At 40.7% G+C, this 26,421-nt stretch overlaps 1 protein-coding gene across 2 annotated transcripts in view; it reads right to left on the bottom strand.

Moving 5' to 3' along the window:
* Positions 1-4,026, bottom strand: part of Ppp4r3a (protein phosphatase 4 regulatory subunit 3A) — a 43,163-nt gene extending 39,137 nt beyond the window's left edge. For both annotated transcript variants that reach the window (XM_027931510.2, XM_027931511.2), the window contains exon 1: positions 3,050-4,026. In XM_027931510.2, the coding sequence (XP_027787311.1) occupies positions 3,050-3,191 (142 nt within the window). In that variant the 5' untranslated portion in view covers positions 3,192-4,026. The remainder of the gene's footprint in view (positions 1-3,049) is intronic.
* Positions 4,027-26,421: the final 22,395 nt, after the last annotated feature.

The following is a 26,421-nucleotide window of genomic DNA, read 5'->3' as shown; positions in this document are numbered from 1 at the left end:
AAACTATAACTTTGAATATGTTTAGACTAAAATTTATTATCACTTTGAAATAAACCTTGAGGTCAAGAAAAAAAAAAAAACAGCAAATGTTTTAAATTTACTGCAGTTAATAAAACTGCCTTCACCATTGACTAGATTTCCCACTCAAATTGAGACCATAGCTCCTAAACTGAATGCTGACCTTGACCCAATCCAGATGTGTTAAGTAAGTTACTCACCATCTCTGAGCCTCAGTTTTTCTATCTGCAAAATATGACTAATTATAATACCTACATCAGAGAACTGTTTTAATTACTTATGAATTATATAATTAAGACACTACAAGTAAATTGCTTGAAGAATCCCAGGCACAGGCTAGGATTGTGGCTCAGTGGTAGAGCACTTACCTAGCATGTGTGAAGCCCTAGGTTTGATTCTCAGCACTGCATATAAATAAATAAAATAAAGGTCCACTGACAACTACAAAAAAACAAACAAACAAACAAACAAAACAAACCCAGGCATATAGTAGGCACTGGATAAAATTTCACTATTATTATACCTGCTTGTAATTTTCCTGTTAGGAAAACAAGTTAATCATCAAGCTAAAGATTACTTCACAAGTATCTTGGAACTTTTCTAAACCTGAGAAATTTAAATATACAAGGGTAGTACAGTGGCTCACGTGTGTAATCCCAGTGATTCAGGAGGATTGTGTGTTAGAGGCCAGGCCTGGCAACTTGGTGAGACCCTGGCCTCAGAAGGGGAAAAAAAAAAAAAAAAAAAACAAAGGGGGTGGTGGTGCGCGAAGCAGAGGGGGAGTATGTTCTGGCACCATGACCCATGGCTGGAATCCCAGCAACTTGGAAGGCTGAGGCAGGAGGGCTGCAATTTGAGGTCAGCTTCAGCAACTTAGTGAGACCCTGTCTCAAAATAAAAAATAAGAAGGGCTAAGGATATAAATCAGTGGTAGAGTGCCCCTAGGTTCAATTCCCAGTAATGGGAGGGAAAAAAAATTTACAAAGGTAGATCAGCAATTTAGTTCAGCTTTTTTCCTATGAGATAAAAATTAAAGATATTTTGTTTCAGCCATTCAACTTGTTTTACTGCAGAGCCCCCAAACTTTCAAATGGAAGGAGAAAGATTAGTTATTTTCTAAGTGGTAAAAACAAATGGGAAACCAAACCAAACAAAAATAAAACCCTACCAGTTCTTTGTATCGCCGTATTAGGAGAGTAGAGTTCCTTATAATAAGTAGTTTAACATTAAACCTTAATATTTCTAAATACTTTTAAAAGCCTTTGTTTCAAGAATCAAATAAGACAGATGATGGAAGTTGCATGTATTAATTCTAATATGAAATTGCAAAAAAATTGTCCGAAGTATACATACTTTCATCTCAAAAGTATCTAACCAGCATTGGAGGTGTAGTGCAATAGCAGAGCCCTTGCCCACAAGCTCCAGGCCCTGGGCTCTATCCCTGCAATACCCTAGTATTCCAAAAAAGAAGCTAACTGAACCTAAAAGCCCATACTTTCAACTCACTATGTAAAAAGTTTTCCAAATGGGGGCTGGGGTTGTGGCTCAGTGGTAAAGTGTCTGCCTCACAAGGTATTGTGTCCATCTACAACTAAAAAGTATATTTAAAAAAGTTTTCCAAATGTACACAGATGTAAAGGCAGAGTAGGTTATTATGTGAGAGTCACATACCAAAGCACACTAATCCTGACATTCAGGTTGTATTTTATGAGGCAAAAAATAACTCAGTCTCTGAAAAGTATATCCATTACATTAAAAACATTAAATGCCCCTAAAAGGAAATAATGTTCACAAATTTATCTTTATAACTATAAAGATAACCAGTGAACTATTATACCCCAAATTACCATTTTTCAAATATGATCAAATACCAATGATACTACAATCTTCAATAACAGAATCTAGTTTTTCATGGAATCAAAAGTTCTGGGTAAATTCCAACAGAAAAAAAAATCCTAAAATATTTGTAATTAACTCAGACACAGAATAACTACAATCATAATAAACTGACATAATGAGTTACTATAAAAGCACAGACTAATGTAACAAGATAGGTGGAGGTGGGAGATAACTACTTTCTTATTTGGAAGAAAAAAAATCTTTACCCAATTGTGAACATTTCCTTTTACATGAAATTCGCAGAATGTCACTGAGAGAAGTGACCTTCCCTATAGGAAGTAAGTCTTTTAAAATGTGAAAACCTGTTATTTTCAAACTGCTTGGTCTTTGGACCTTGAGGGTTGTTTCAAAATACCCGAAAGAAGGCACTAGGGCAGATTCAAAAGTATCTGCCTACTTCTCTCCACCTGTTAACCAAACCAAAGTATGAACACATATTTAAGCAACCAAAAAAAAAAAAAAAAAAGCTCGCAATAAAATGGTTCCAAGTTTGCAGGAACTATACACACTTAAAAAAAAAAAAAAAAAAACCTGCATTCCAACGAGAAAGACAACCAACGATGGTGAACGCAAACGTACCCTCACAATGCGAAACACCATTTTCGCAGCTCAGTGTGGAGTTGGCAGACCCACGAATCTGTGTTGCCACTCAGCAACCGGATCAGAAAGATGTAGCCAAAATGTTAAAAAAAAAAAAAGAAAAAGAAAGAAACACACACATACAGCGAAATGTTCTTAAAAGTATGCAGCAGGTAAGAACTTTCTTAGCTCAAACCAAAGTTGCACACCTGCTTTACAGATGGGTGAACCAAGGCAGATCGGACGGTGCCTTTCTCAAGGTCACTCTAGTGCAAAAGAAGAGCACGCTCGGCCTCCGATCCCAGGTCCCCGGCCTCTCCACGCTCCCGGGCGGCACAACTCAAAAGTACTTGGCCCTACTCGAACCCTCAAAGCCACCAGGCACTCCGAGGAGCGGACACCTCCGGCGCGCTCCAGGAGCCCCCGCGGCCTGCACTCCTCAGCACACTGCCCCTAGGTTCTCGCGGGCCAAGCGCCACTGCACCCAAGCACCAGGGAGGTGGCCCCGTGCCGTAGGGGTGGCGAGGGTCCCGCCGCGAGAAGCTGCACTCACCGTCGCTCTCGGCCCTGACAAGCAGGGACATGCCCTTCAGCCGCTCCACGTAGCCGGACGACACATGCCCGGTGCCCCGGTCGTCCCACTGCCGGTCCTCGTTGAGCGTGTAAACCTTCACCCGCCGCCGGGTGTCGGTCATCGTGCCGTCCGAGGGCCGGGGCGGGAGCCCGGCTGCAGTCGCCCAGGAACGGGGTCCGGGAGAGGCGGGCGCCCGCAAGCGGAGGACTCTCGGGCCTCACTGCTGCCGGTGACCGCCGCGGGCCCGCGCCGCCGCCCGCATGGCCAGCTCCGGGGCCCGAGCTCTGGGCCGCCGCCTTCTCTCGCCTCCGGCTCCGCGGCGCTATTGTCCAGGCCCGGCCGCCCGGCAGCCCCGAAAGGGGCACGCGGCGCTGCGGAGCCTCCCGCCCCGCCGCGGTAGGAACGCGGGGCTCCGGTCACTGCCCTGCTCCCGCCTCCGCCATGATCTCCGCCAAGCTACTTCCCGCGCCGCCACCGCCTCCTCAGGCCGCCGCCGCCGCCATTTTTTCCTTCCTTGTACCTGGCCTTGCCTCCGCGCCCAGTGGTCCCGCTCCGTTCCCCCTGCTTCAAATATCCGAAGCCGACGGGCGCCTACTCTTGCTGCAACTGCTAACGCTGCCCGAGAGACTCCGAACGCCCCCGGCCGCCGCAGCGCCCCTGGCTGCTAGAAGTCGCTTTCCCTTCTCCACTGCCACCGCCTCTTCCGTCTTCCTCATCGAGCCAAAGCCGCCGCCATCTTGGCTCGCCCCTCAAAAGCGGCGCGCGGGGCCACCCAGGCAGCAGCTGCAGGGGCCGCCAGTCGGCCCCACCATTTAAAGAGACAGGAGCGAGGCCGGGAGCCTCGCTGCGGCGGAGGCTTCGGACGAAGGCGGAAGGCGGGCGCGGAGTTGCCGAGGTGGCGGGAGCGCCGGGAGTGGAGGAGGCGGGACGCTGGTCGCGCCGGTGACGGCCCGGGACTCCCTCGCGTTTCCCTGCACGCACCGTCGTGTGTGCGCGGGGCGGCGTGTGCGTCCGTCGCGTCCTGTGTTCGTCATCAGCTCCGCTCCAGGGTTCGGAAGGGGCGTGGAGTCGGCTTCGGGCCTCGGCGCGCCGGGCGGCGTACTGGCTGGAGCTAGCTCGCCGCCGCTGCCCCTGTCCGGCGGGCACGGGTAGCTGGGGCCTGGGGCTTTCGAGCGCGGTGAGCGCGCCTCAGACTGTATTCTCCCGCCTCTTTGGGTACGCGGGACCTGCCTGGAGCGCGGGTCCCCTGCCTCGAGCGGACTCCTGTAGGATGAACCTGAGAAGCTTCCGGGATGGGACATAGGCTTGTGCAGCGAGGTTCGCGCAAGTCCGGGGGATGCCGTAGAGCGCGCACTGCCGTGGCGGGTCTAGGAACTTGTAACGGCTTTTATTTTCTGGACCTGGTACTGAGCCGCCGGTGCCAGTTCTAAAACCTCACAGTGCAATGCAGCTGCTACCTGCATTCCTGTATCCGCTATTAGAACTGATGTTTCCTAGCCTCTTTGTTGCAAAAAGAACTTGAAGGGCTTAATTGTGGTACCGTGTAATCAGGGTAATTCTCAACGTGGGTGCCGTCATCCCCCATAACTGCAAAAACAAGTCTGAAACTCAACACTTGTAAATAAAACTGGCAAACCGCGAAAACAAAAGTAATTCTTTCTTTCCTTCTTCTTTCATTCTTTCTTTCCTACCAAATGCAATCATTTTGCTGGGTGTGGTGGTGCAGGCCGCTCAGGAGGAGGAGATAACAAATTAATGGGGCTGGGGTTGTGGCTCCGCGGTAGAGCGCTGGCCTCACACCTGTGAGGCCTGGGGTTCGATCCTCAGCACCACATAAACGTAAATAAATAAAGATGTTGTGTTCAACTCCAACTAAAAAATAAATGCTTAAAAAAAAAAGAAATACAACAAAACATTTCAAGCATCTGAATGGAGTCCCGCGAAAGTCGCCCCCAAATATGGTACCCTGGTATGCTGATTATTTAAAATTAAAGGGCCTTGGAGATCAGAAAGGCTACACTCGGATAGTCCCTCATCTGCCTTAATACTGTTCCCACAAACATCATTTACCCCACCCCCCATCTCGCTCCAAATTTTATGATCGCAGGAAAGAAGATGGTAATGAATCCACAGGTGTTGTCACAAATTATATTTAATCTCTGTGGCTCAAATTCCAAAAGAAACCATTGACAAACTGATTTCTGTCTCCTGAGTCCATTCATCTCGCGTAAAATCATTTATTATTCTAAATTGCCTACACTCTCCATTTCCCTGTCCTCATATGAAGAGAGTATTTAAACCCCAACCATCTGGCTCTTCAAGTTTCATATTCTGTATGGAATACAAAACGTGCAAATATGGTTGCATGTTAAATAGAAGTTATAGGAGGCCATTGTTTTGAACTAAGCTCATGCATTCAGACTCAACAAATGGAACTAAAAATCAAACTGGAGTCCTGCTCACAAAAGTTCCAATGTACCAGAGGACAGAAGGAGACCAGGACAAGTGAGAGAGAATAGCCAAATTTTCCATGCAGGATAGTTTCCATCGGCATGATAATGAAGTTCCCTCTGCTTTAACTCTTACACACAAAAAGAAGTGACCTCGAGTAACCTGAAGTTAACCAATCGTTAATTTTCTCTTGTTCTGGCTCCCTGTCCCTTCCTTATAAGGAAAGTTGGAAATGAGCCATTCGATATTTGGTCTTTGTTTTTGCTTTCTTTAGCCTTTCTCTGTAAAACCTACCTCTGCTCAGTTCGTGGAACATTTACTCTAGTTTATAAAATTAAGTGTTGCTTGATTCTAGAATGGAAAATCAATTAAGATATTTCAATTGTAATTTTGTCCTTTCACAATGTTAATAAACTTGGGATGGCTTTTCTCCTGTTAGTTTCTATTGTCCCTTGGTTTTAGCAGATTGTTTCTGAACCTTCAGAGGGACAGTTTGAACTTCCCAACAAGGGGGTAGGAACAATTTTGTCTATTTTGAATGCCGTAAAACATCATTATGTTTATTCACATGTTAATAGTTTGTCTGATGTCCAAATTAAACATGAATCATTTGTAGGACTATCATATTCGGGGTAAAATTAAATGTAACAGTGGGGCCACTTTATGCTTTGAATATAGCCCTTGCTTCTCTGCCACTGCAATTTATTTTTAAAAAGGACATGTTTCTTCCTCTCTCCCAGATCCTCCCTAATCTCTCTCCCTCCCTAATCTCTGGGGGGGGGGGGGACAGGATTACCTTTCTTCTCCATTTTAGGCAGATTTATCTGTCCTTGAGTACACACCCACCATAGGAACAAAGCAATCCAGACTAGTACCAGAATAGCTCAGAAATGACTGTCTCCCAAATTAACAAGTGAATTATAACTGCAACAGAGTACTTGGAATGTAGCCTTTGAATCACCTCCTTTAAAAGCCCCCTGTTCCTGCTGATGGGCAGAATCCCAGCCTCTGGAACAGGAGTCTCCTGTGTTTCTCCTTTGCTAGCAAAGCAATAAAGCTTTTTCCTTGTGCTCAAAACCTCAGTGTTGGATTGGTATCCAGGATAAGGACTTAACTTAGCTTTTAGCAACATAAACAGCATGGATTACTTCTTAAATAGGACAAGGTTAAAAAGTTATGTTACGTTATAAATAATACTTAGGATTAGATTTAAGTGAGTTTTTTTCTTCTTTTTTGTGGTACTAAGAATTGAACTCAGAGCTAGGGTTGTAGTTCAGTGGTAGAGCACTTGCGTGTGAGGCATTGGGTTCCATCCTTAGCACCACATAAAAATAAATAAAAGTATCCATCTACAACTAAAAATATTCTTAAAAAAAGAATTGAACTCAGGGCCTCTGCATGTTAGGCAAGTGTTCTGCCATTGAACCTCACCCCACACTTCCCAGCCTTTAAAAAAAAAAATTTTTTTTGAGACAAGTTCCTGTTAAGTCCTTGAACTTGCAGTCCTTCTGCCTCAGCCTCCCGAGTAGCTGGGATTACAGATGTGCATGCCCCACTGAAATTAATTTTAATTCAATTTATTTGGTACTCTGGATTGAACACAGTGGGGTCTCTATCTCTGAGCTACAGTCTCAGCCTTTTTTATTTTTTATTTTTTAAGACATGGCCTCCCTAAGTTGCTTAGGGCCTCCCTAAATTGCTGAAACTGACCTCAAATTGCAATCCTCCTGCTTCAGCTTCCTGAATCACCAGGATTACAGGTGTGGACCATGGCATCCAGTATAAATGAATTTTTAAGTCAATCTTAAATAGCAGTTGTATCAGTCAGAGTTCCACCAGAGAAACAACTAGTATATGATACATCTACACACACTCTCACACAGACACATCTCAAGGAGTTTGATTACATGATAGTGGGGTCTGGTGATGGAAATCTGAAATATATAGAGCAGGTCACCAGAGGGCTGCAGACTCTTGGGGGAAGAGCTGACAGGGGGGTCCACAGTCCATGGACAGAAATTGCTTCTTCCTCAGGGGAACAGTTAAGTTCCTCAGGTCTTTAACTGTGATTGGATGAGACCCACCCAGATTTTCAAGGATGGTTTCCTTTACTTAAGATCAACTGACTGCGGAGCTACAAATACCCTCCCAGTTAAGTTAATGTTTAATTGAATGACTGAGTACTACAGCCTAGCCAAATTGATACTAGGATATCAATCACAATAATAAATACTTTAAAGTTATTCTCAATCATATGCCAAGCATTAATAGTGATAGAATGAAGGAAATTCCTAGCCGAATTCAATGAAGAGAGTTGCAAATTAACCGAGGCAGAGATCACTGGCAGAGTGAGACAGGGTGGAAGAAACAAGAGACATAAAGGAAGGACTAGGAGATAAAAGTTTAATTCAGAAGTTCTGCAGACTTTTCCAGGCCTGTCTCTTCCTAAGCCAGTCTCTCTTTCAGGTGCATCACTCCTCAATTCCTGGAGAATCTGTAAATCTTACCCATAAATTAATTCCCTTGTATGCTGTTAATTAGCCCACCAATAAATAGATTAAGCAAAGAGAGAAATGATATTTGAGAAACTTATAATTTGTGCAGACCATTGAAAACACCAGACCCATATCATACCTATATACCTTCTCACACCCACTTCTCACCAAGTTTCCTTTAAAAAAAAAAATAGCTAGGAATCCCTTAAAGTTTCTCACTCTTGAGATGGACTGTATTTTCCCTTGCTGGTGTACCTGCTTTCTTAAATAAACCTGTCTACATCTCTGGCTGGCATCATGTAAGCTAAAGACCTTTCCGGTCCTGAATCAAGATCCCCTTTTCTCTGGGAACTTCTCAGGACCCTCCTCCAGAGAACTCTCCTCTTCTGTGCTAATAGTGGTCAAGGGTGTAAGTGTTGGATTGTGACTGCAGGTCCTGCTTCTTAGTAGCTGTGTGACATTTGCAAGTTTCTTCACCTCTCTGTGCCTTAGTTTCCTCATCTTGAAGACAGGAATAATAACTTGTAGGGTCATGTTAGAGATTGGGATAATGGTTCCTTCCATGTTATAATGTTTTCCCACTGCACCTTTGTACTTTGACCTATGTGCATAACACAAACTTATAAAATAGGTACTGAAGCCTGTTCTTTGGGTGGTATTTGCACCTGCTCTATATTAGCTGCCTAGGTCCTCACTGCATTCATCATTTTATGGTGGTGTCTGCCTTAAACCAAAACCCTGGGAAGAACAGGGACAGGGCACTAAGTTGTGGGCTGCCCTGCTCCAGAATGTGCCTTCTACACAGATGACAGCTGTGTTTGACAGTGAAGATGTTAATGAAGACGATGTTAGGAGAGCGAAGTTCTCACTTTGGCCACTCAGCTGGTGTTCTAGGAAGAGACATTTGATCCTTATGGGCCTCAGTTTTCTAATCCTAACAAGATGATTTTTACGGACATTTCCAAACTTCAAATTGCACATGTGCCCAACGTTAAGGGTAAGAAGAATAATAACCATTACATTCTCTCCATAAAGGCAGATGCCCCCACGTGAGCATTTCATGGCTCTCACGAACATTTTGTTACAAAGCACCATGAAATACAGAGAGAGGGGAAGATACAGAAAAAGAATTCAGCAGAAAGAGTAATCCCGCAATCATCTGGTTTTGTTCTAGTTTCATAAGTTATGCAAATATTTAATTTGTTATGTAATAATTGTGACACGATTATTAAAGAAAAATTAATCATGATACTTGTTAAAGATGGTGTTAAACCAACACTCTTTAGAACCCGAGTTCTCAAAAATAAAAGGGTTTTTTGAATCATTAGACGTGCTCGTCAGAAAACGAAAGGACAGGTTCTGTTCCACAGTTGCCCACAGTCAGGCCAGAGAGCAGTTGAAACTATGTCTGATAGACCTAGGGCTAAGATTTGTGAGTTTTGTTTTGTTTTGGGTTCTGGGCATGGAACCCGGGGCCTTGGGTATGCCAGGCAATCATTCTTCCATGGAACTACACTCTCTTGGCTCCTGACAGTATTTTTATAATGGAAGTTTGAGGGGCTAGGGTTAGAGTCTCAGCCCGGCATATAAATAAATTAAATAAAGGTCCATCAACAACAACAACAAAAAAAAAAGTTTACAAAAATATTGGAAGTTTGGGGAAGGAAAGCATAGATTGATGACTTTGAACCTACATTGGCTATAGGTAAGAGCGATGGGATCGTGCCAAGTGGGGAGTTGGGATAGGATTAGTTGAGAAAGTTCAGAAAATTTAAGTTAAGGTTTCAATATAACATCCAGAAATATGAAATAGTCTTTTGTTGATTTGATTCAAAGCCATTAGCTGATAAATCTCACCTCCACTCCAACCCTGGTCCTATAATTAAATTTAGGCCATCGCAGAATTTTTTTTCCTCACCAACGGTAAGGCAGCTGTTATCCAAAGGGAGTTACGGTGATAGGTGTAGGGACCCGGCACTGCAATGGACTCTTCCGTGGGGAGGAGAAACTGGATTCCAGGTTGACTCCACTAAGGACAAGTTGGGACTTAGAACAAGGAGTGGGGTGGGGATCAGGAGATGGACAATTACTGAGAGAGTACATCAAGGAGAGGGTTTCTGTCTAAACTGATTTGGAAGAATTCTTGCTGAAGGCAGGCCGAAGTGCTAAGATACTCAGGTGGTCAGATATCAGGGTAGGAGGCTTTTGATAAACTAACTTAGCAGGATCCTAGCTTAGAATCCGAAAATGGAGTCAGTAAGGGCAGGGAAAGAAGCCCAAGTTTGGACAGAATCAAGTTGGTGGCTCAGAAGAGCAGAATAAAGTTTTGGTCAAAGGAGAGGCTTGGCCAATGTTACAGCTTGTCTTATCCCTCTCTTTACATTGTCACGAGCAAATCAGAAAATGAAGGCAATTTTAGATAAAAGCTGGAACAGCAACAAACTGACCCAGCTTAGAATTTGTTGCCACCCACAATTCATTTCTTTAAACATAAAATGTAGCTTACAAAATGCTGACAAGCAACTCTTCCTGTGTTAACAACAATCAAAACAAATGACAAATATATTTATAAAGAACAAGTTGAATGAAGAAGACACTGCATAAGTCTATCATTTGGTTCCCACACTTGAAATTATTTAAGATACTTCCAAAGAAGGAGCCGCCTGACTGGAAAGACTATGATCTACTCTCTGTTCTTCTCATTGTGCAGGTTGTTATTTTAAAACTCTTAGCAGAAAGAGGAAGATAGTTTGCCTTTCTCTTGGAAAGCTTTCATACCTTTTCATTCATTTCATTATAAACGTGACAAACACAAGCCCTCCTCCGGGAACAGCTGTTGCAGAAGTGATCAGCAGGGTCCTGGAGCCCAGTTGGTGCTTCATTGACATAGATCTGTAACAAAAGGAGCAAAAGTCTGTGATTTTTTTTAACAAGTTCTTTTTTTATGACTTTATTTATTTATTTTTTAATGTGGTGCTGAGGACTGAACCCAGGGCCTCACACGTGCTAAGTAAGTGCTCTACCACTGAGCCACCACCCAGCCCACAAGTCTGTGATGTTTAACTTTTTGTTCACTAGGCAACAGCTTTCTTCACACTTAATGGCCTTAATTAATATGGCAGTCTGAACTTAGAAATAGTCATTTATGGTGACCAATAGCATGAGCAGAATAAGTAAAAATTATTTACTATGATGCGCATTAAAAGAAGCAGGGGGCCAGCTTAAATATTTAATTAATTATTTACGTTTGTGCTTCCCCTTCAATCCAGGAAATGCTCTGCTGTTAGAAATATGTGGTGGTTTTTTTGTTTGTTTGTTTGTTTGTTTGTTTTTTGGTGCTGGGGATTGAACCCAGGGCCTGTGTGCATGTGAGGCAGGTACTCTACCAACTGAGCTATATCTCCAGCCCAGAAATATGTATTTTTGAAGTATGCATCCTTGTATATAGCAATATACAGAATATATTGAAACTCCTCAACAGATTTGACTAAGCCCCAAATCATCTCCCTTCCTCATTTGTTACTCTTAGATTTTACACACCAGGGGTGTTGACTGTTCCTTGTTTCCCAAACACCAGTTTTATGTCTCCAAGTCCTGTGGCTCTGTCTAGAATGTTCTTTCCATCTTGTTTTCTTTAAGCACCTGCATAGGCCTCACCTGCTCCCCTATACTTTCCCTGGCAGTGCCCGTCCTGGACTATCTTTGTCCTTTCTTCCAGCTCGGCACACCTGTGCCCTTTCAGTGCTTTGTTTTGTTACTGCAGATTGAACCCAGCCCTTTTTTAATTTTTTATTTTTTGGGAAAAAAAAAGAGGCCTCACTCAGTAACCTAGGCTCCCCAGTCTCTGGGATTGCAGGAATGCACCATCACGCCCTGCCCACTTTCAATACTTACCACCTGTACCCTGTGGGTTTGTTTCCTGTCTGCTGCTTCTGCTAGCTTGCAGTGCTCCTCCAAGGCAGGACTCTCTCAGATCTCATGGACCTCCATGTCAAGTACATTGCCTGGAGTTTGGTTGGTGTTAATTTGAGCTGAATGCTGAACTGTTTGGTCAAGGAGGTGACTTAGTAATTGATGACAGCTCAGCTCCAGCAAGAACCGATTTTTAAAGTCATATGGCAACAGAAGTTGTGACAAAAACAGTGATTGAAGGGATCAGAGAAGAGTCTTGCGGAAGAGCAGATGTGTGGATGACACCTGCAGGGTCCGATATTGGGGAATGGGGTGGGGGGAATTCTAGGCTGCAAACATCCGGGAGCTATGAACATGTATGGAAACTTAGGAAACCATGAGCAGATCAGCATAGCTGGACACACATACACTCTCTCTTAAAAAAAACAAACTTTTGTTCATCAAGGGATACTATTAACAGAGTGAAAAGGCAACTCACAGGAGAAGGAAATCTTTGCAAATCACATGTCTGAGAAGAGATTAATATCCAAACTGTGAAAAAGCAGGGGATTAGAAATGGAGAAAAATGCAGAAAATGGGGTCTGGAGCCAAATTGTAAAAGACTGAAATTCTAGTCTGAAATATGTGGGTGTTTTTCTGAAGGTGAATGGAGAGACATATAAGCCTTCTGGGCCAAAAAATAATGCATTAGAAATCTACACTTTAAAAAAATATATCCATTTACAATAGTATCAAAAGGAATAAACTACTTAGAAATAAATTTAAGGGAGAGAAAGCCTTGCATTCTGAAAACTATAAAAGGCTGTTGATAGAAATTAAAGAAGACATAAATGGAAAGACATGTATATTCCTAGATTGGAAGGCTTGATATTGTTAAGATGGCAAAACAGTTTGAATAACCCTTATCTGAAATGCTTGGGACCAGAAGCAGTTTTTTGGATTTTGGGGGAATGGTTGCATATACATAATGAGATATCTTAAGGATAGAACCCAAGTATAAATGCAAATTTCATATGTGTTTTATATACACCTTGTACACATAAATTAAATGTAATTTTATGCAATACTTTTAGTGCACCTGTATTTTGACTGTGACCCATCACAGGAGGTCAGGTGTGGAATTTTCCTCTTGTAGCATCATGTTGGTGCTGGAATTTTGAACTTCAGGTTTTCTAATTAAGAATTTTCCACCTGTACTACCCAAATGGATCTACAGATTCAATGCAATTCCTATAGAAATCCCAATCCTGTTTTTTTTTTTTAATCAGAAATTTAAAAACTCTTCCTAAACTTATATGGAAACTCCCAATCGTCAAGACAAGTGTTGAACAAGAACAAAGCTGGAGGTCTCACACTTCCTCATTTCAAAACTTACTACAGAGCTTCAGTAATCCAAACAGGGTAGTGTGGGCAGAAACAGAGACGTCCAGACCAATGAAATGGAATAAAGATCCCAGAGCTAGGCAAGTGCTCACCAATGAGCCACAACCCCAAATCCTGATCAAGTAATTTTTAATAAGGGTGTCCGATCATTTAGTGGGACAGTTTTTGTACAAATAGTCCTAGGGAAACTGAATATCCACATGCAAAAAATAATGAAATTAGACCTTTATGTTATACCATTAACAAACATTAACTCAAAATTAGTCAAAAGACCTAAATGCAAGAGCTAAAGCTCTATGACCCTATGAAACAGGGAAATGCTTCATACCACTGAACTTGACAATAATTTCTTGCATACAACACCCAAAGCATAGGCAATGATGAAAAAGATACGTTGGACTTCATTAAAATTAAAAACTTTTGGGGCTGGGGATGTGGCTCAAGTGGTAGCGTGCTCGCCTGGCATGCATGCAGCCCGGGTTCGATCCTCAGCACCACATACAAACAAAGATGTTGTGTCCGCTGAAAACTAAAAAATAAATATTAAAAAAAAAGTTCTCTCTCTCTCTCTCTCTCTCTCTCTCTCTCTCTCTCTCTCTCACACACACACACACACACACACACATACACTCTCTCTTAAAAAAAACAAACTTTTGTTCATCAAGGGATACTATTAACAGAGTGAAAAGGCAACTCACAGGAGAAGGAAATCTTTGCAAATCACATGTCTGAGAAGAGATTAATATCCAGAATATATATATATATATATATATATATATATATATATATATATATATATGCTAAAAAAAACCTATAGCTCAACAACAACAACAAGAAAACCTCAAGCAACCTAATATAAAAATGGACAAAGAACTCAAGTAGATATCTCTAAAGAAGTAGTTGAAAATGACATGAATAGATGCTCAACATTACTAATCTTTTGGGAAACTCAGATCAAAACCCACAGTGAGATACCACGGTGTTTGCCAGGGTCTGGAAAATTCTGGATCCCTGTATTGTGCCCATGGAAACATTAAGATCATTCAGCCAGCATGGAAATGACAATTCTTCAAGATGTAAGGCATAGAACTGTTGAATGATCCAGCAAAACTTCTAAGTATATTCCCAAATGAATTGAAACCAACAGCTCAAACAGCTATTTATCCCCCCATGTTCATAGAAGCATTATTCACAATAGCCAAAAGGTAAAAACAACCAAAGGTCCATGGACAGAGGGATGGATAAACAAAACACACTGTATACACTGGAAATATTTACCTAGAGCACATGCATATATACACACACAGCTGAGTATTATTCAGCCTTTAGAAAGAACGAAATTCAGACACCTGCTACCACATATGCTAAGTAAAAGACCAGACACAAAAGGACCTGCATTGTATGACTGCACTTCCTTGAGGTATTTAGCAGAGTCACATTAATAGAAGCAAAACCCAGTATAGTGGTTACCTAGAGGCTGGGGGAGGGAGGGTTGAGGAGTTACTATTTTAATGGGTTCAAAATTTTAGTTTGTGATGATGAAAAAGTTCTGGAGATGAAGGATGGTGACATCATCACAATGTAAATGTAGTTAATGCCATTTAAAACAATTAAAATGTATATAGCAAGAGCAGGTAGAAAGATCTAAGGTACAACATGAGACCAAAAACTAATAATAGTGTATTGTGTTCAGGATTTTCTCTAAATGAGTAGATTATAGCTGTTCTTGCCACAGGGGGGAAATGGGTAGCTGTGTGAGATAAAGGATATGTTGCTTTGTTTCACTATAGTGTGTGTGTGTGTGTGTGTATATATATATATATATATATATATATATATATATATATAAAACATCATATTGAGTACCTTAAGTATATACAACAAAATTTATTTTAAAAGTCTGCATTAAAAATAAAAATATGCTGGGGAGTGATATTGGCCAAATTATGTTGTTACATTGTGTATTATTTGTATGTACAAATATGTAACAACAAATCCCATCAGTATGTACAACCGTAATGCAACATTAACAATGTGGGAAAAAATAAAAATAAAATACACTTTGCATCCAAGAGATGATTTAAAAGGTTAATTTTATGTTACTTATGTTGCCACAACAAATAAATTCTAAACTTTAGAAGCTGAATTCTGGTGGCAGTACTGATGATACATTGGGGAAGGTAAAGACTGGAGCTGGGAGACCTTTTGGAGATTGTGAAATAGCCAGATTGTTGGAGGAACCAGGGCAGAGTTTTGGATAAAGAGGGGTGGCAAAAATCCGTTCTAGATGGAGAATCAAGAGGAATTGCTGGGTATGGTGGTACACACCTTTAATCACAGTGACCCAGGAGGCTGAAGCAGGAGGATTGCAAGTTCCATGTCAATCTCAGCAGCTTAGCAAGGCCTTGTCCCAAAATGAAAAATTTAAAAGGACTGGAGATGTGGCTCAGTAGTAAAGTGCTCCTGGGTTTAACCCCCAGCATCAGAAGAAAAAAAAAAAAAGGAGGAATTGACACTAACTAGATATTAAGGTGGTGAGGACTCATGAAAGATTAGGTTTCTAGGTCACAGACAGACAGAACATGAAGAGACTGGGAAGGGGGTCACAGAAGGTGATTTGGTAGGACTGTGTGTGATTTAAAAAACAAAAATAAATAAGAAATCAGTTTGGATTAAAGGAGTGTGAAGCAATCATTTGTCTTTTTATCTGGGTGCAGTCCACACAGCGCCTTCTGTTCAGGAGTGTTTGTAGTACCAAAGTTCATTAGTGGGTCAAAGAGCAAAGTTCTGGATTCAGATTGCATTTTCCCATGTTTTGTTCTTTCTATCCCTAAGCCTCTTGAAATCCAAGGGAGATAAGTTTATCAGATGAGACTAAAGTCTAAAGTTCAAACTTATGAAACATGCCATACACAAACAAAACATATTGTACAGTTTCTTGAATGATGAATGATAATAAAACGAGCAACTGTGAATTGCCATCTAAAAATGGGCCTTTACGAGTATCTTAGAAGTACTCTGGGTTCCCTTCCTCCATCTCCTCAGGAGAAAGAATTTTTATTTCTTTGCTTTTCTTTTTACTTCCAAAGTATGAATTTCTAAACAATTTGCTATTTAGATTTGAAAAACGGAGTGACAGTCACAAAGTTAGCTGTGTGAAGAAAGGAGGCGAGGGCCACTGTTAAAAACCACTTAGTCATTGCTGTGGACTGATGTTTGCGTCCCCTCAGTATGGTCTTTTGAAGCTCTAATCCCAATCTGATGGTGTTTGGACATGGAGCCTTGGGAGGTAATTAGGTCATGAGAGCGAAGCCAACAAGATGGCAATACAGCCTTTAAAAGAAGAGAAAGAGAAAATGATGTCCTCCCTCTGTCCCGCATCATCTGAGGATACAACAAGGATGTAACCATCTGCCAACCAGGAAGTGAATCCTCACCAGACACCAGATCTACCAGCACCTGGATCTTGGACTTCCTGACCTCTGTAACTGTGAGCAGTAAATGTTTGTTTAACTCTCCCAGGATGTGTGTTACTTTGCTATAGCAGCCAGAGCACACTAAGACAGTCACAGTCTGCGTCATGTCTGGATTCAGCTTTCCTGAGGGTTCAAAAGGTCCCCTTCTGGGGACAGTAGGCAAGGCTTCATAAGGGAGTCCTGCAAAACTAAGTGAGTTTCCCAGGGTTTCACTTTTGGGGCATCTGGCAGGCCTAGGCATGGGCCAGGCACCAACTCCGAACACACACACATGGCTGGGGAGTGGCTGCTCTGTCTTTTCTACTTTCAGGGGCTATTCTCAACTTTTCTTTCTGACCCATCAATTGAATTTTTTCACTTTTGTTAAACCTTTATTCTCCAAGACCTCTCTTTTGTTCTCTGAGTGTTGCTTTCTGAAAGTATTGCATTTTGTTTCATGGGTGCCACATCTTCTATCTCTGAGGATATTGATAGGTTTTTTTAGGCATTGTCTTTACTAAGAATAGACCTTGTATCCTCCAAGTTGCTTTGCTTTGCATGTTTTGGGCTTCTCTCAACTGTCTGTGATCCTTGGCTGTCCACTCAAGCTTCAGAATGGGGCACTCAATGCTGCTTGGAAACTCTGAATGGGTTGATTCTGTCAGCTGTAGATGGCCTGTCGAATGATCTGGCTGGGCCCATTTGTTGAGAAACCCAGTGATTGTTAAAGCTTTTTTCCTTTATAGTCACATTCTGCATAAAAGACTCTGCCAATTGCTTGCCTAGGAAGGGGGACCTTCTTAGGGGTCCCAAGATTCATTTGAAAAGAATGGGATTCTGAAGGATGGGATAGAAAGATAAGCACCAGAATTATCCATACAGAATTGCAACATACACACGCTTTCTCAGCTTAGTGCATTTCCCTCAGGGCTATGCTCTTACAAGTGATTAGCCCCTTTCTGCTGCTTCTTGCTAGTTGTTTGAATGGCTCTAGCTCTGCATATTACTCAGGTGCTGGCAAATGTGGTGGTCGTGAGAACATGCCTTGCAGAACTCTTTCTTGGGACATAATTAACCAAGAAAGCTGCAAGACTGCTGGGCGTGGTGGCACATGCCTATAATTTCAGTTACTTGAGAAGCTGAGACAGGAGGATCCCAAGTTTGAGGCCAGCCTGGGCAACTTAGAGAGACCCTTTTTCAAAATAAAAAATAAAAAGGGCTGGGGATGTGTGACTCCATGGTAGAGCACTCCTGGATTCAATCCTCAATTTCTCTCTCTCTCTCTCTCTCTCTCTCTCTCTCTCTCTCTCTCTCTCTCTCTCACACACACACACACACACACACACCCCAAAACAAAACTGCCAGGCTCTGAAGTTAATCACTGTGCTTGTACATGGCCTACCTCCCATAGACTGCTCCCTGCTGGGGACTGGCTGCAACAGGAGACATGGTTTCCTTTGTAGGCTGACTTGGGCTCATGGACTCCCTTACCAGCTTTGCCAAATTTTTGCTGGAACTTTTGTATAAAATGAGAAGAATAATTTTTTTCTAATGTGACATGACTTTGTCCTTTCTTAGTTTTTTTTTTCCTTAAGAATTCTCATTTCTAATACCCAAGCTTTGCAATACAAAAAGAGATGATGAATACGAAAATATTAAAAATTTTTACTTAGCTATTTTAAAATCAAATCAAATGTTTGTGTGTTGGGATTTGCATTCCAAATACTCTTTCTAACTCTGTATTTGAGAAGAATATATATTTTTTCTGAATATATAGTTTTTAGTAGTAGATGGACACAATACCTTTATTTTATTTATTTTTTATGTGGTGCTGAGGATTGAACCCAGTGCCTCACACATGCTAGACAAGTGCTCTACTACTGAGCTACAACCCCAGCCAAACTATAGTTATTTTTAACCTCTAGATACAAGTGTTTAGGATAGTACTTGACAGAAACCAGGCCAATCAAATTTATTGTCTGCATTTTACAGATTGTCACTAGGTGTTATGGTTTAGATATGAGGTGTTCCCCAAAAGCTTATGTGTGAAATAATGCAAGAATGTTCAGAGGTGAAATGATTAGATTATGACAGCTGCAACCTAATCAGTGGATTAATCCACAGATAAAGATTACCTGGGCAGTAATTGTAGACAGATAGGGTATGGCTGGAGGAAGTAGGTCACTGGGTCATGCCTTTGGGGTTTATATTTTGTCCCTTGTGCAGTGAACTTTCTCTGATTCCTGGTTTCCATGTCCTGAGCTGCTTTCCTCTGCCATGCCCTTGCATCTCAGGCTCAGAGACATAGAGTTGGCCGGCCATGGACCGAACCTTTGGAACCATGAGCCAAAATAAACTTTTCCTTCTTTAAGCTGTTTTTGTTAGGTCTTTTGGTCACAGTCACCAAAAGCTGATTAAACACTGGGTGAGAAATATTCTAAACTCCTGAATGGCACAGTTAGAAGGGTGTGGTACTGGGCTGTCAGTGACCATGTACCTCACCCCCTAGTGTGGACAAATATGTCTGCATCAGAGAGAACAAAGTAAAACTTCTCTGGGGAGTCCGATTATCTTCCATCCAGACAATTCCTTTCTGGGGTCTGTTAAGAAGTGAGATGAACTGGTTCTTTCTATCTATACCCTCCCTCATCCTCTCTGAAATTTATCTTGTATTATTGGTTGCAAATGTCATCTATTTCCTAGTTCTGGGTGAACATCTAAGGCGATTTAAAAAGTTGTTCTCAAGTTCTCTGACATTACTCATTTCAAAAGTGAAATCTCTGTCCCCTTTTTCTTAAGTCTGGGCTGGCCTCAGTGACTGTGTTTGTGCCCAGTGTTTGCAAAGCACATGGCATCACACCTATGCAACAGCATATTCTGAGTCTGAAAAGCAGGTGTTTTCTGCCTGGCTCCCTAGGAAGGCTTTCTCTGGGGAGACCAGCTGCCATGTGAGAAGTTCATTTCCCGACCCGGAGGGCCACGTGTGGCTGCTCTGGTAGAGACCTGGCTGAGCTCCCAGCCAACAGCCAGGAACAACTGCCAGCCAAGTGACTGTTTCATCTTAGACATTCTTAAAGCCCAGTTGAGCCTCCAGAGGACAGCTTGCAGCTGACGTGCAAGTGTAGGAGAGACCTCAAATGAGTCTGCTTAGCTAAGCCTTAATTCTTGACGTATAATATTTGGATAAATAAAATACAAGCTTTATTATAAATAAAATACCTACTTCGTGAAGTTTGGAGGTAATTCATTACACAGCTATAGTGACCAGGACATATTTTTGCTTCGGTAATTGATTCCAGTCTCAAAGAGATGGAGTTAATAGCACACTTTCTAAGGATGGAATAGATATTTAAATTGCTTATATTGAAAAAAACAAAATGAAACAAAACAAAAAAGTTTCTGTTTTTTTTTTTTTTTTGTTTTGTTTTTAAATCTCTTACAAAACTCTTTTTGAATAGATGCAGTGATGGTATGAAATGGAATCTTGAGTGTGGTCTAGACCTCCGGTTATAAGATTTGATGTGGCAAATAGAAATCAGACCTTATATCTACCTTTTAAATTTTTTTAAATATATATATTTTTTAGTTGTACACAATACCTTTATTTTGTTTATTTATCTTTATGTGGTGCTGAGGATCGAACCCAGGGCCTCACACGTGCTAGGTGAGCGCTCTACCACCGAGCCACACCCCAGCCCTCCTTATATTTATCTTGCAGGAACTGCACATGTATTTTTTTGTACTGAAAATCTGTGGCTTTTTTTTAATTTTAATTTTTTTTATACAAGTGGCTTTCAAATTTATGTTCAGTTGAACTTCTACTTATAATATTATGTCTATTTGATGTTGGATCAAAGAAAAAATGAAGGGGGAAGACGGCAAAGAATGAGTACAGGACCTTCTTTCAATTTTTGACAAAATGGGAACACTATGCTTTCTCTGAGCAGCCGTTAAAGGTCACATTACTTTCTCAGGCTGTACGCAGGGCTGATTAAAGCTGAGAGCAGGGTCTTGCAAGATTAGTGTGGGAAAGGAGAGTTCATGGTCCAAGAGGCAGATTCTCAGCCAAGTCTGATTCTGGGAGGCAATAAAGAAACACCAGCGCTGAGCAAGAGTACCCAAAGCTATGGTCAAGAGCTGAAGCCAAGGAGAGGGAACCCAGGGAAAGAACCCTGGCAACCCAGAGACAGGAAAAAATGAAACACGTTTTTGGAGTGGTGTTTTCTAGCAATATAAGGGCCAGCACACCAGCTCTTCTCCAACGTGTCCTGAAGAAGATGCCTCCTCCTGCTCCCTCTTTCTCTCTCGCTAATCCTGGGAGAAAATCACAGGTGTGACATAGGATCCATGAATCATCTTGTTCCCCACTCACCAGGTTTTTATTTTACATATAAAAATAAATAAACAAAATAAAGGTATTGTGTACAACTAAAAAAAAAAAAATTCCCATCCTCATATTGACAGCAATCAGTGCAATCCAAATGGCCACTTTAGTTTCCCTAACTTTTGTACGTATAGCATAAGATGTGAAACAAAGTGTGGCTTTCCCCTGGGCAGAGATAGGGAAGTATGTGACAGCCCTTTTGGATCTATGATAAAGAAATAATGGAATAAGTATAGTATTTGACCTGGTAAGAAATATTCAGACTCTCAAGATGAACTAGAAGAGAAATAATGGCCAGTGCCCTTATTTCTCGCAGTTTTCAATTTGACACTAACAGCATAATTCATAAAAGGAAAAACAGATAAATTGGATTTTATCAAAATTAAACACTTCCTCTGTAACAGATCCTGTTAATAGAATGAAAGGACAAGCTACATACTGAAGAAAGTTTGCAAACCATATATTGACAAAGGTGTTTTTTTCTTAGAATATGGAAGAATGCTCAACATTCAACAGAAAAGAAAAAAAAAAACCAAAAAACAAAAACAAAAGCAGACAATTTAGTTAGAAAATGGTCAAAGACATAAAGAGACATTTCACCGAAGAGAATATACAGATGGTAAACATATATATAAAAAGATGGTCAGCATCATTAGTCATTAGGAAAACACAAATTAAACTTACAATGAAGTATCATACACCTAATAATGGCTAAAAATCCAAATCATTGACAACATGAGAGACTGAAGGATGCAGTACATGAATCACTCATATATTGGTGGAAAACGATTTGTCAGCTTCTTAAACAATTAGAGCTAAATATGACAACAATTGGGCTTCCTGGAATGATAAAGCAATTCTCATTATCTCTGATATTGCTTTTATCTTAAAGTCAATTTCATCTGATATGAATCTGACCATACTTAAAATCCTACAAGACATTCTTCTTATTTAGTACATTTAAAGTTACCCATCTACACCTATTTATTACATTTTTGTATCTTTTCCCCCCCTCCCAATTCAGGTCTTCCCTCTGGAAAAGGTTATAATCTTACTGTTTTGGTAACAGGGTGGCAACTAATGGAACACAAGCTTAAAAATTTCACACAGTAATCATCTGCCTGGTATGGTGGTGGCTGCTCTAGACCAAATTGTAAAGTGTTTCAAGTTATTCGTTGTCTTTTTTTTTTGGTGGTGCTAGGGATCAAACACATGCTAGGCAAGTGCTCTACTACTAAGCTACCTTTTCCTTTTCTTTTCAATTCTTCCATTTTTTCCCCTCAATGTCTCTTTTTAAAATTCTCTCTGATATATTCTACTCTCACATGCAATTACCAAACAAAATAGTGATTATATGCACACTATATCTTCCATTTAATAATAAGTAAACCTGCACAGAAACTGGGCGTATTGTCTCTGATAATGTTAGCAACCATTGAATGAAGGTTGATGGGGTAGTTGGTTAAACCTTTTGAAGCACTTTGAGGACTCTGTTACAGATTGCTGAGTGATTCAAATATCGTACCTAGTTTCAGGATTGAACCCAGGGGCGCTCTACCACTTAGTTACATCAGCAGTCCTTTTGGAGACAGGGTCTTGCTAAATTGCTTAAGACCTCGCTAAATTGTTGAGGCTGGCCTGGAATCTGCCAATCTTCTGCCTCAAGTCTCCTGAGTCACTGGGATTCTAGGAGTGTGCCACCGTGTTGCGCTTTCATCACCCTTTTTATTTCTTGAATTTAATTAATTAATTAATTGATGAATTTATACCGGGGATTGAATCCAGGAGTGTTCAATGATTGAGCCACATCCCCAGCCCTTTTTGTATTTCTTTTTATTTAGAGACAGGTCTTGCTGAGTTGCTGAGGTTGGCTTTGGACTCAGGATCCTCCTGCCTCAGCCTCCAGAGCCACTGTAGGTGTGCACTATATCGTCTGCTTAATTTCAGAACTTTTCTTTGATCAGTTAGTTAAAAATGTTTACCTACCGAAGTTTCAAGTAAATACTCATTTCAAAAGAATCTCTGAACTTGAGTGCTTTGGCATCAAAACGTCTCTCTGTACCGTTTTCTGTTGCACTTTGAGCCAGAAGATGAGGATGTTTCTCATTGGAGTAGTCATCCCCATATCACTACCCTGCTGCAGCTTCTGACCCAGAAATATAGCATCTTTTTTTTTTTTTTTGAACCAGGAACTCAGCCATTTGGACTTCCAAAATGGCATTTATTCTTGAGTTTTAAAACATTAAATAACATAGCCACAACTTGGGAGGCTGAAGCAGGAGGATTCCAAGCCTAGCCTGGACAACTCAATGCCTATTTTTTATTACTGGGGAAAAAAAAAAGGCTGAGGATGTAGCTCAGTGGTAGCCAGCCCCTGAGTTCAGTCCTCAGTACCACCAAAGTGGAAAAGTACATAAGCCACATTTAAAGAGCGTTAGCTCATTTGATAAATTATATGTGAGGTTGCTTGAGATACCTGCACTTAAAAAAGACATTTGAAATTGAAATAGAGTGTATCTTTAAGTTTCCAGATGAGAGGAGATAAGCAGAGTTTATGGTCCAATGCACCTTTGGACCACTATCATCATTTGAAAATTTAACAATCAACATACTTCTGATTTCTGCATGTTTAACTTTTTAGGTATCTTACCAGGAAAAAAAAATTTATATTCTGATATGATTGGTGAACTACCAATCTGAGGATCAAATTCAGTTCATCTTGCATGCTTAGTTTAAAATCTGGGAAATTTTAAATAAAAATCAGGAATTTTTACTTTTCTTGAGATATTGAGAAATCTGGTCACATTGCAAAGGACAAGAGTAGAACAAGTTTGCCACTGTCTAGCCATCCTGCCTGTCAAGTTCTGCTTATTTTGCCTCCTTATTAATGTCTGGCCCCACAGCCCTGAGATTTCTGCCTATTCTTAGAGGAATCAGTAAATGCCTTCCTGCTGGTTATGATGTGCTGTATAAACCATCAGAGTAGTTTTTAATTTTTTTCCCCTGTATCTGCCAGAAGATTAGGTTCCAAAAATTCATCAGACTAAGAAAATAAAAATTATGAAACCACCATTTGACCCAGTTATCCCACTCCTCAGTTTATACCCAAAGGACTTAAAATCAGCAAACTACAATGATGCAGACACTTCAACGTTTATAGCAGCTCAATTAACAATAGCCAATCCATGGAGCCACATATGTGCCCTACAACAGATGAATGGATAAAGAAAATGTGGTATATATATATATATAAAAAAAATGAAATCATGGCATTTGCCGGTAAATTGATGGAACTGGAGAATATCATGCTAAGTGAAATAAGCCAGTCCCCCAAAACCAAAGGCAGACTGTTCTCTCTAATACATGCTTGCAAACCCACAACAAGGGTGTGGGGGGAGGAGAATAGAAGTCCATTGTATTAGACAAAGAGGAATGGGGGAAGGGAGGGGGAATGAGAACAGAAAAGACATTGGAATGAATCAGACATATCTTTCCTTCCTTGTATATGAATACATGCTTAATGTAATTCCAGATCATATACTACCACAATAATGTGATCCTAATTGGAACAAGTTATACTTATTCTACGATATATAATATGTCAAAATACACTCCGCTGTCATGTGTATCTATGTTAGAGTCTGTAAACAAGTCAAAATAACACCTGGCATTTTGCCAGGGGAATGTTAGAGTTCGTAAACAAGTCTGGATGGTGCCTGGCAAAATGCCAGAGGGAGTGGTTTGAGAAGTAACAAAAGCGAGCCATTAAGTGTGGAGATTCCTTATTGGTTGACTGATGTATCTAGTTTATGCTAATTAGATAAGCTGTGTGGAATGTATAAATACTGCTCCTGTCCTGCAATAAACGGCTCCTACTCCTGCTGTATCAATGCACACAAGTTGCTCGTCACCCCCTTGATTATTTTGCTGCAGCCGGACTACAGCATATCTAGAAAGAACAAATAAAAGAAAGATGAAAATTGTATAGGTTTGGATAATCTATTGAAATTTCTTAATTCTTCTATTAATTAATACATTTATTTATCTATGTATTTGTTTAAATTGCTTTTTTTTTTGGCTAAAAAAATTTCCCTGAAATGAAGAATTAAACCAAAGTGGTCCAAAATCTTTATCAAGGTCATTTTTTCTTTCTAAAAATGATTTTTTTTTGATCCACGCAAGCATGTTTCATGATGGTAGAATTCACTAGCAGTTGTTGCTTCCCTGTGTGACTGTCGGTATCACTCAATAATTTTTAAAAATCTATTCTTCGACCACATTTGGATCTCCAACAAACCCAGGAATAAAGGATGCATGAGACACATAGGCAGCTGCTATTAACATCAAGAACAACTATTAACATCACCTGGCGATATAATAAAAAAAAGTCAACATTACGCATAGTGGCAAAATGTATATTAGAGGCAGTACACTGGCAGCCCTGCCGCGCCTGGCCCACACGCTGTTATCTCCACATTCACCATCAGCCACAAACACTGGAGCTTCCACCAGAGGGCTCCAGATCCCCTGGCTGAGTTAAACAGTAATTCATGGGCCCCATAGACATTTGGCTTTGTGACCAGTGCCCCAGAGTCTTGTTTTTCAATTCAGAAATACTACAAGTAGTCCCATTTCCCTATCCCACCCACAATATTTTCAAAGTATTGATAATATATCAAGGCACCAAAAAAAAAAAAAAAATACAAGAAGTACTTGTTGAAAATGAGACTAAAATGTGACATCATTTTACGGGTACAAAATCCAAAGAAATCAGTCAAATTTTAGAACAAATTGGAAGATTTTAGTAGTAGTTTGTGTTCTCCACACAAAGAAAACAAAAACCTGGTTAACTAGATGAGGTGATAGATATATTAACTAACTTGATCGTGGTAATCATTTCACAATATATGTATATATCTAATCACCACATTGTATATCTTTAACTTATAAAGTTTTATTTGTAATTTATAACTCCATAAAGCTGAAGAAAAATATTTAATGATACTACTGTGAATGAAATACCTATAAGAGTGTCAATAGTCCTCTAGCATTTCAGCACAGAAACAAGTCTCCTCGTTTAATATATATTGTTGATCCATTAACAATGGTACTATGTAAGTCATGACTGAATGAAGCTTATTTAACACATGGATCTTCTCTAAGGCACATCCCAGCGTGTTACAGCACTTTAGCACTACACTGGGGATCATTTTAAATGGTGAAATCACCAAGAAAAATATAGTAATGCAAAAACCATGACACTCAATAGAC

This window comes from Marmota flaviventris, chromosome 2, assembly GCF_047511675.1.
Source record: "Marmota flaviventris isolate mMarFla1 chromosome 2, mMarFla1.hap1, whole genome shotgun sequence".
Lineage (NCBI taxonomy): Eukaryota > Metazoa > Chordata > Mammalia > Rodentia > Sciuridae > Marmota > Marmota flaviventris.
Note: the sequence above shows the minus strand (reverse complement) of the source record. Positions and strands in the feature narration are given on the sequence as shown.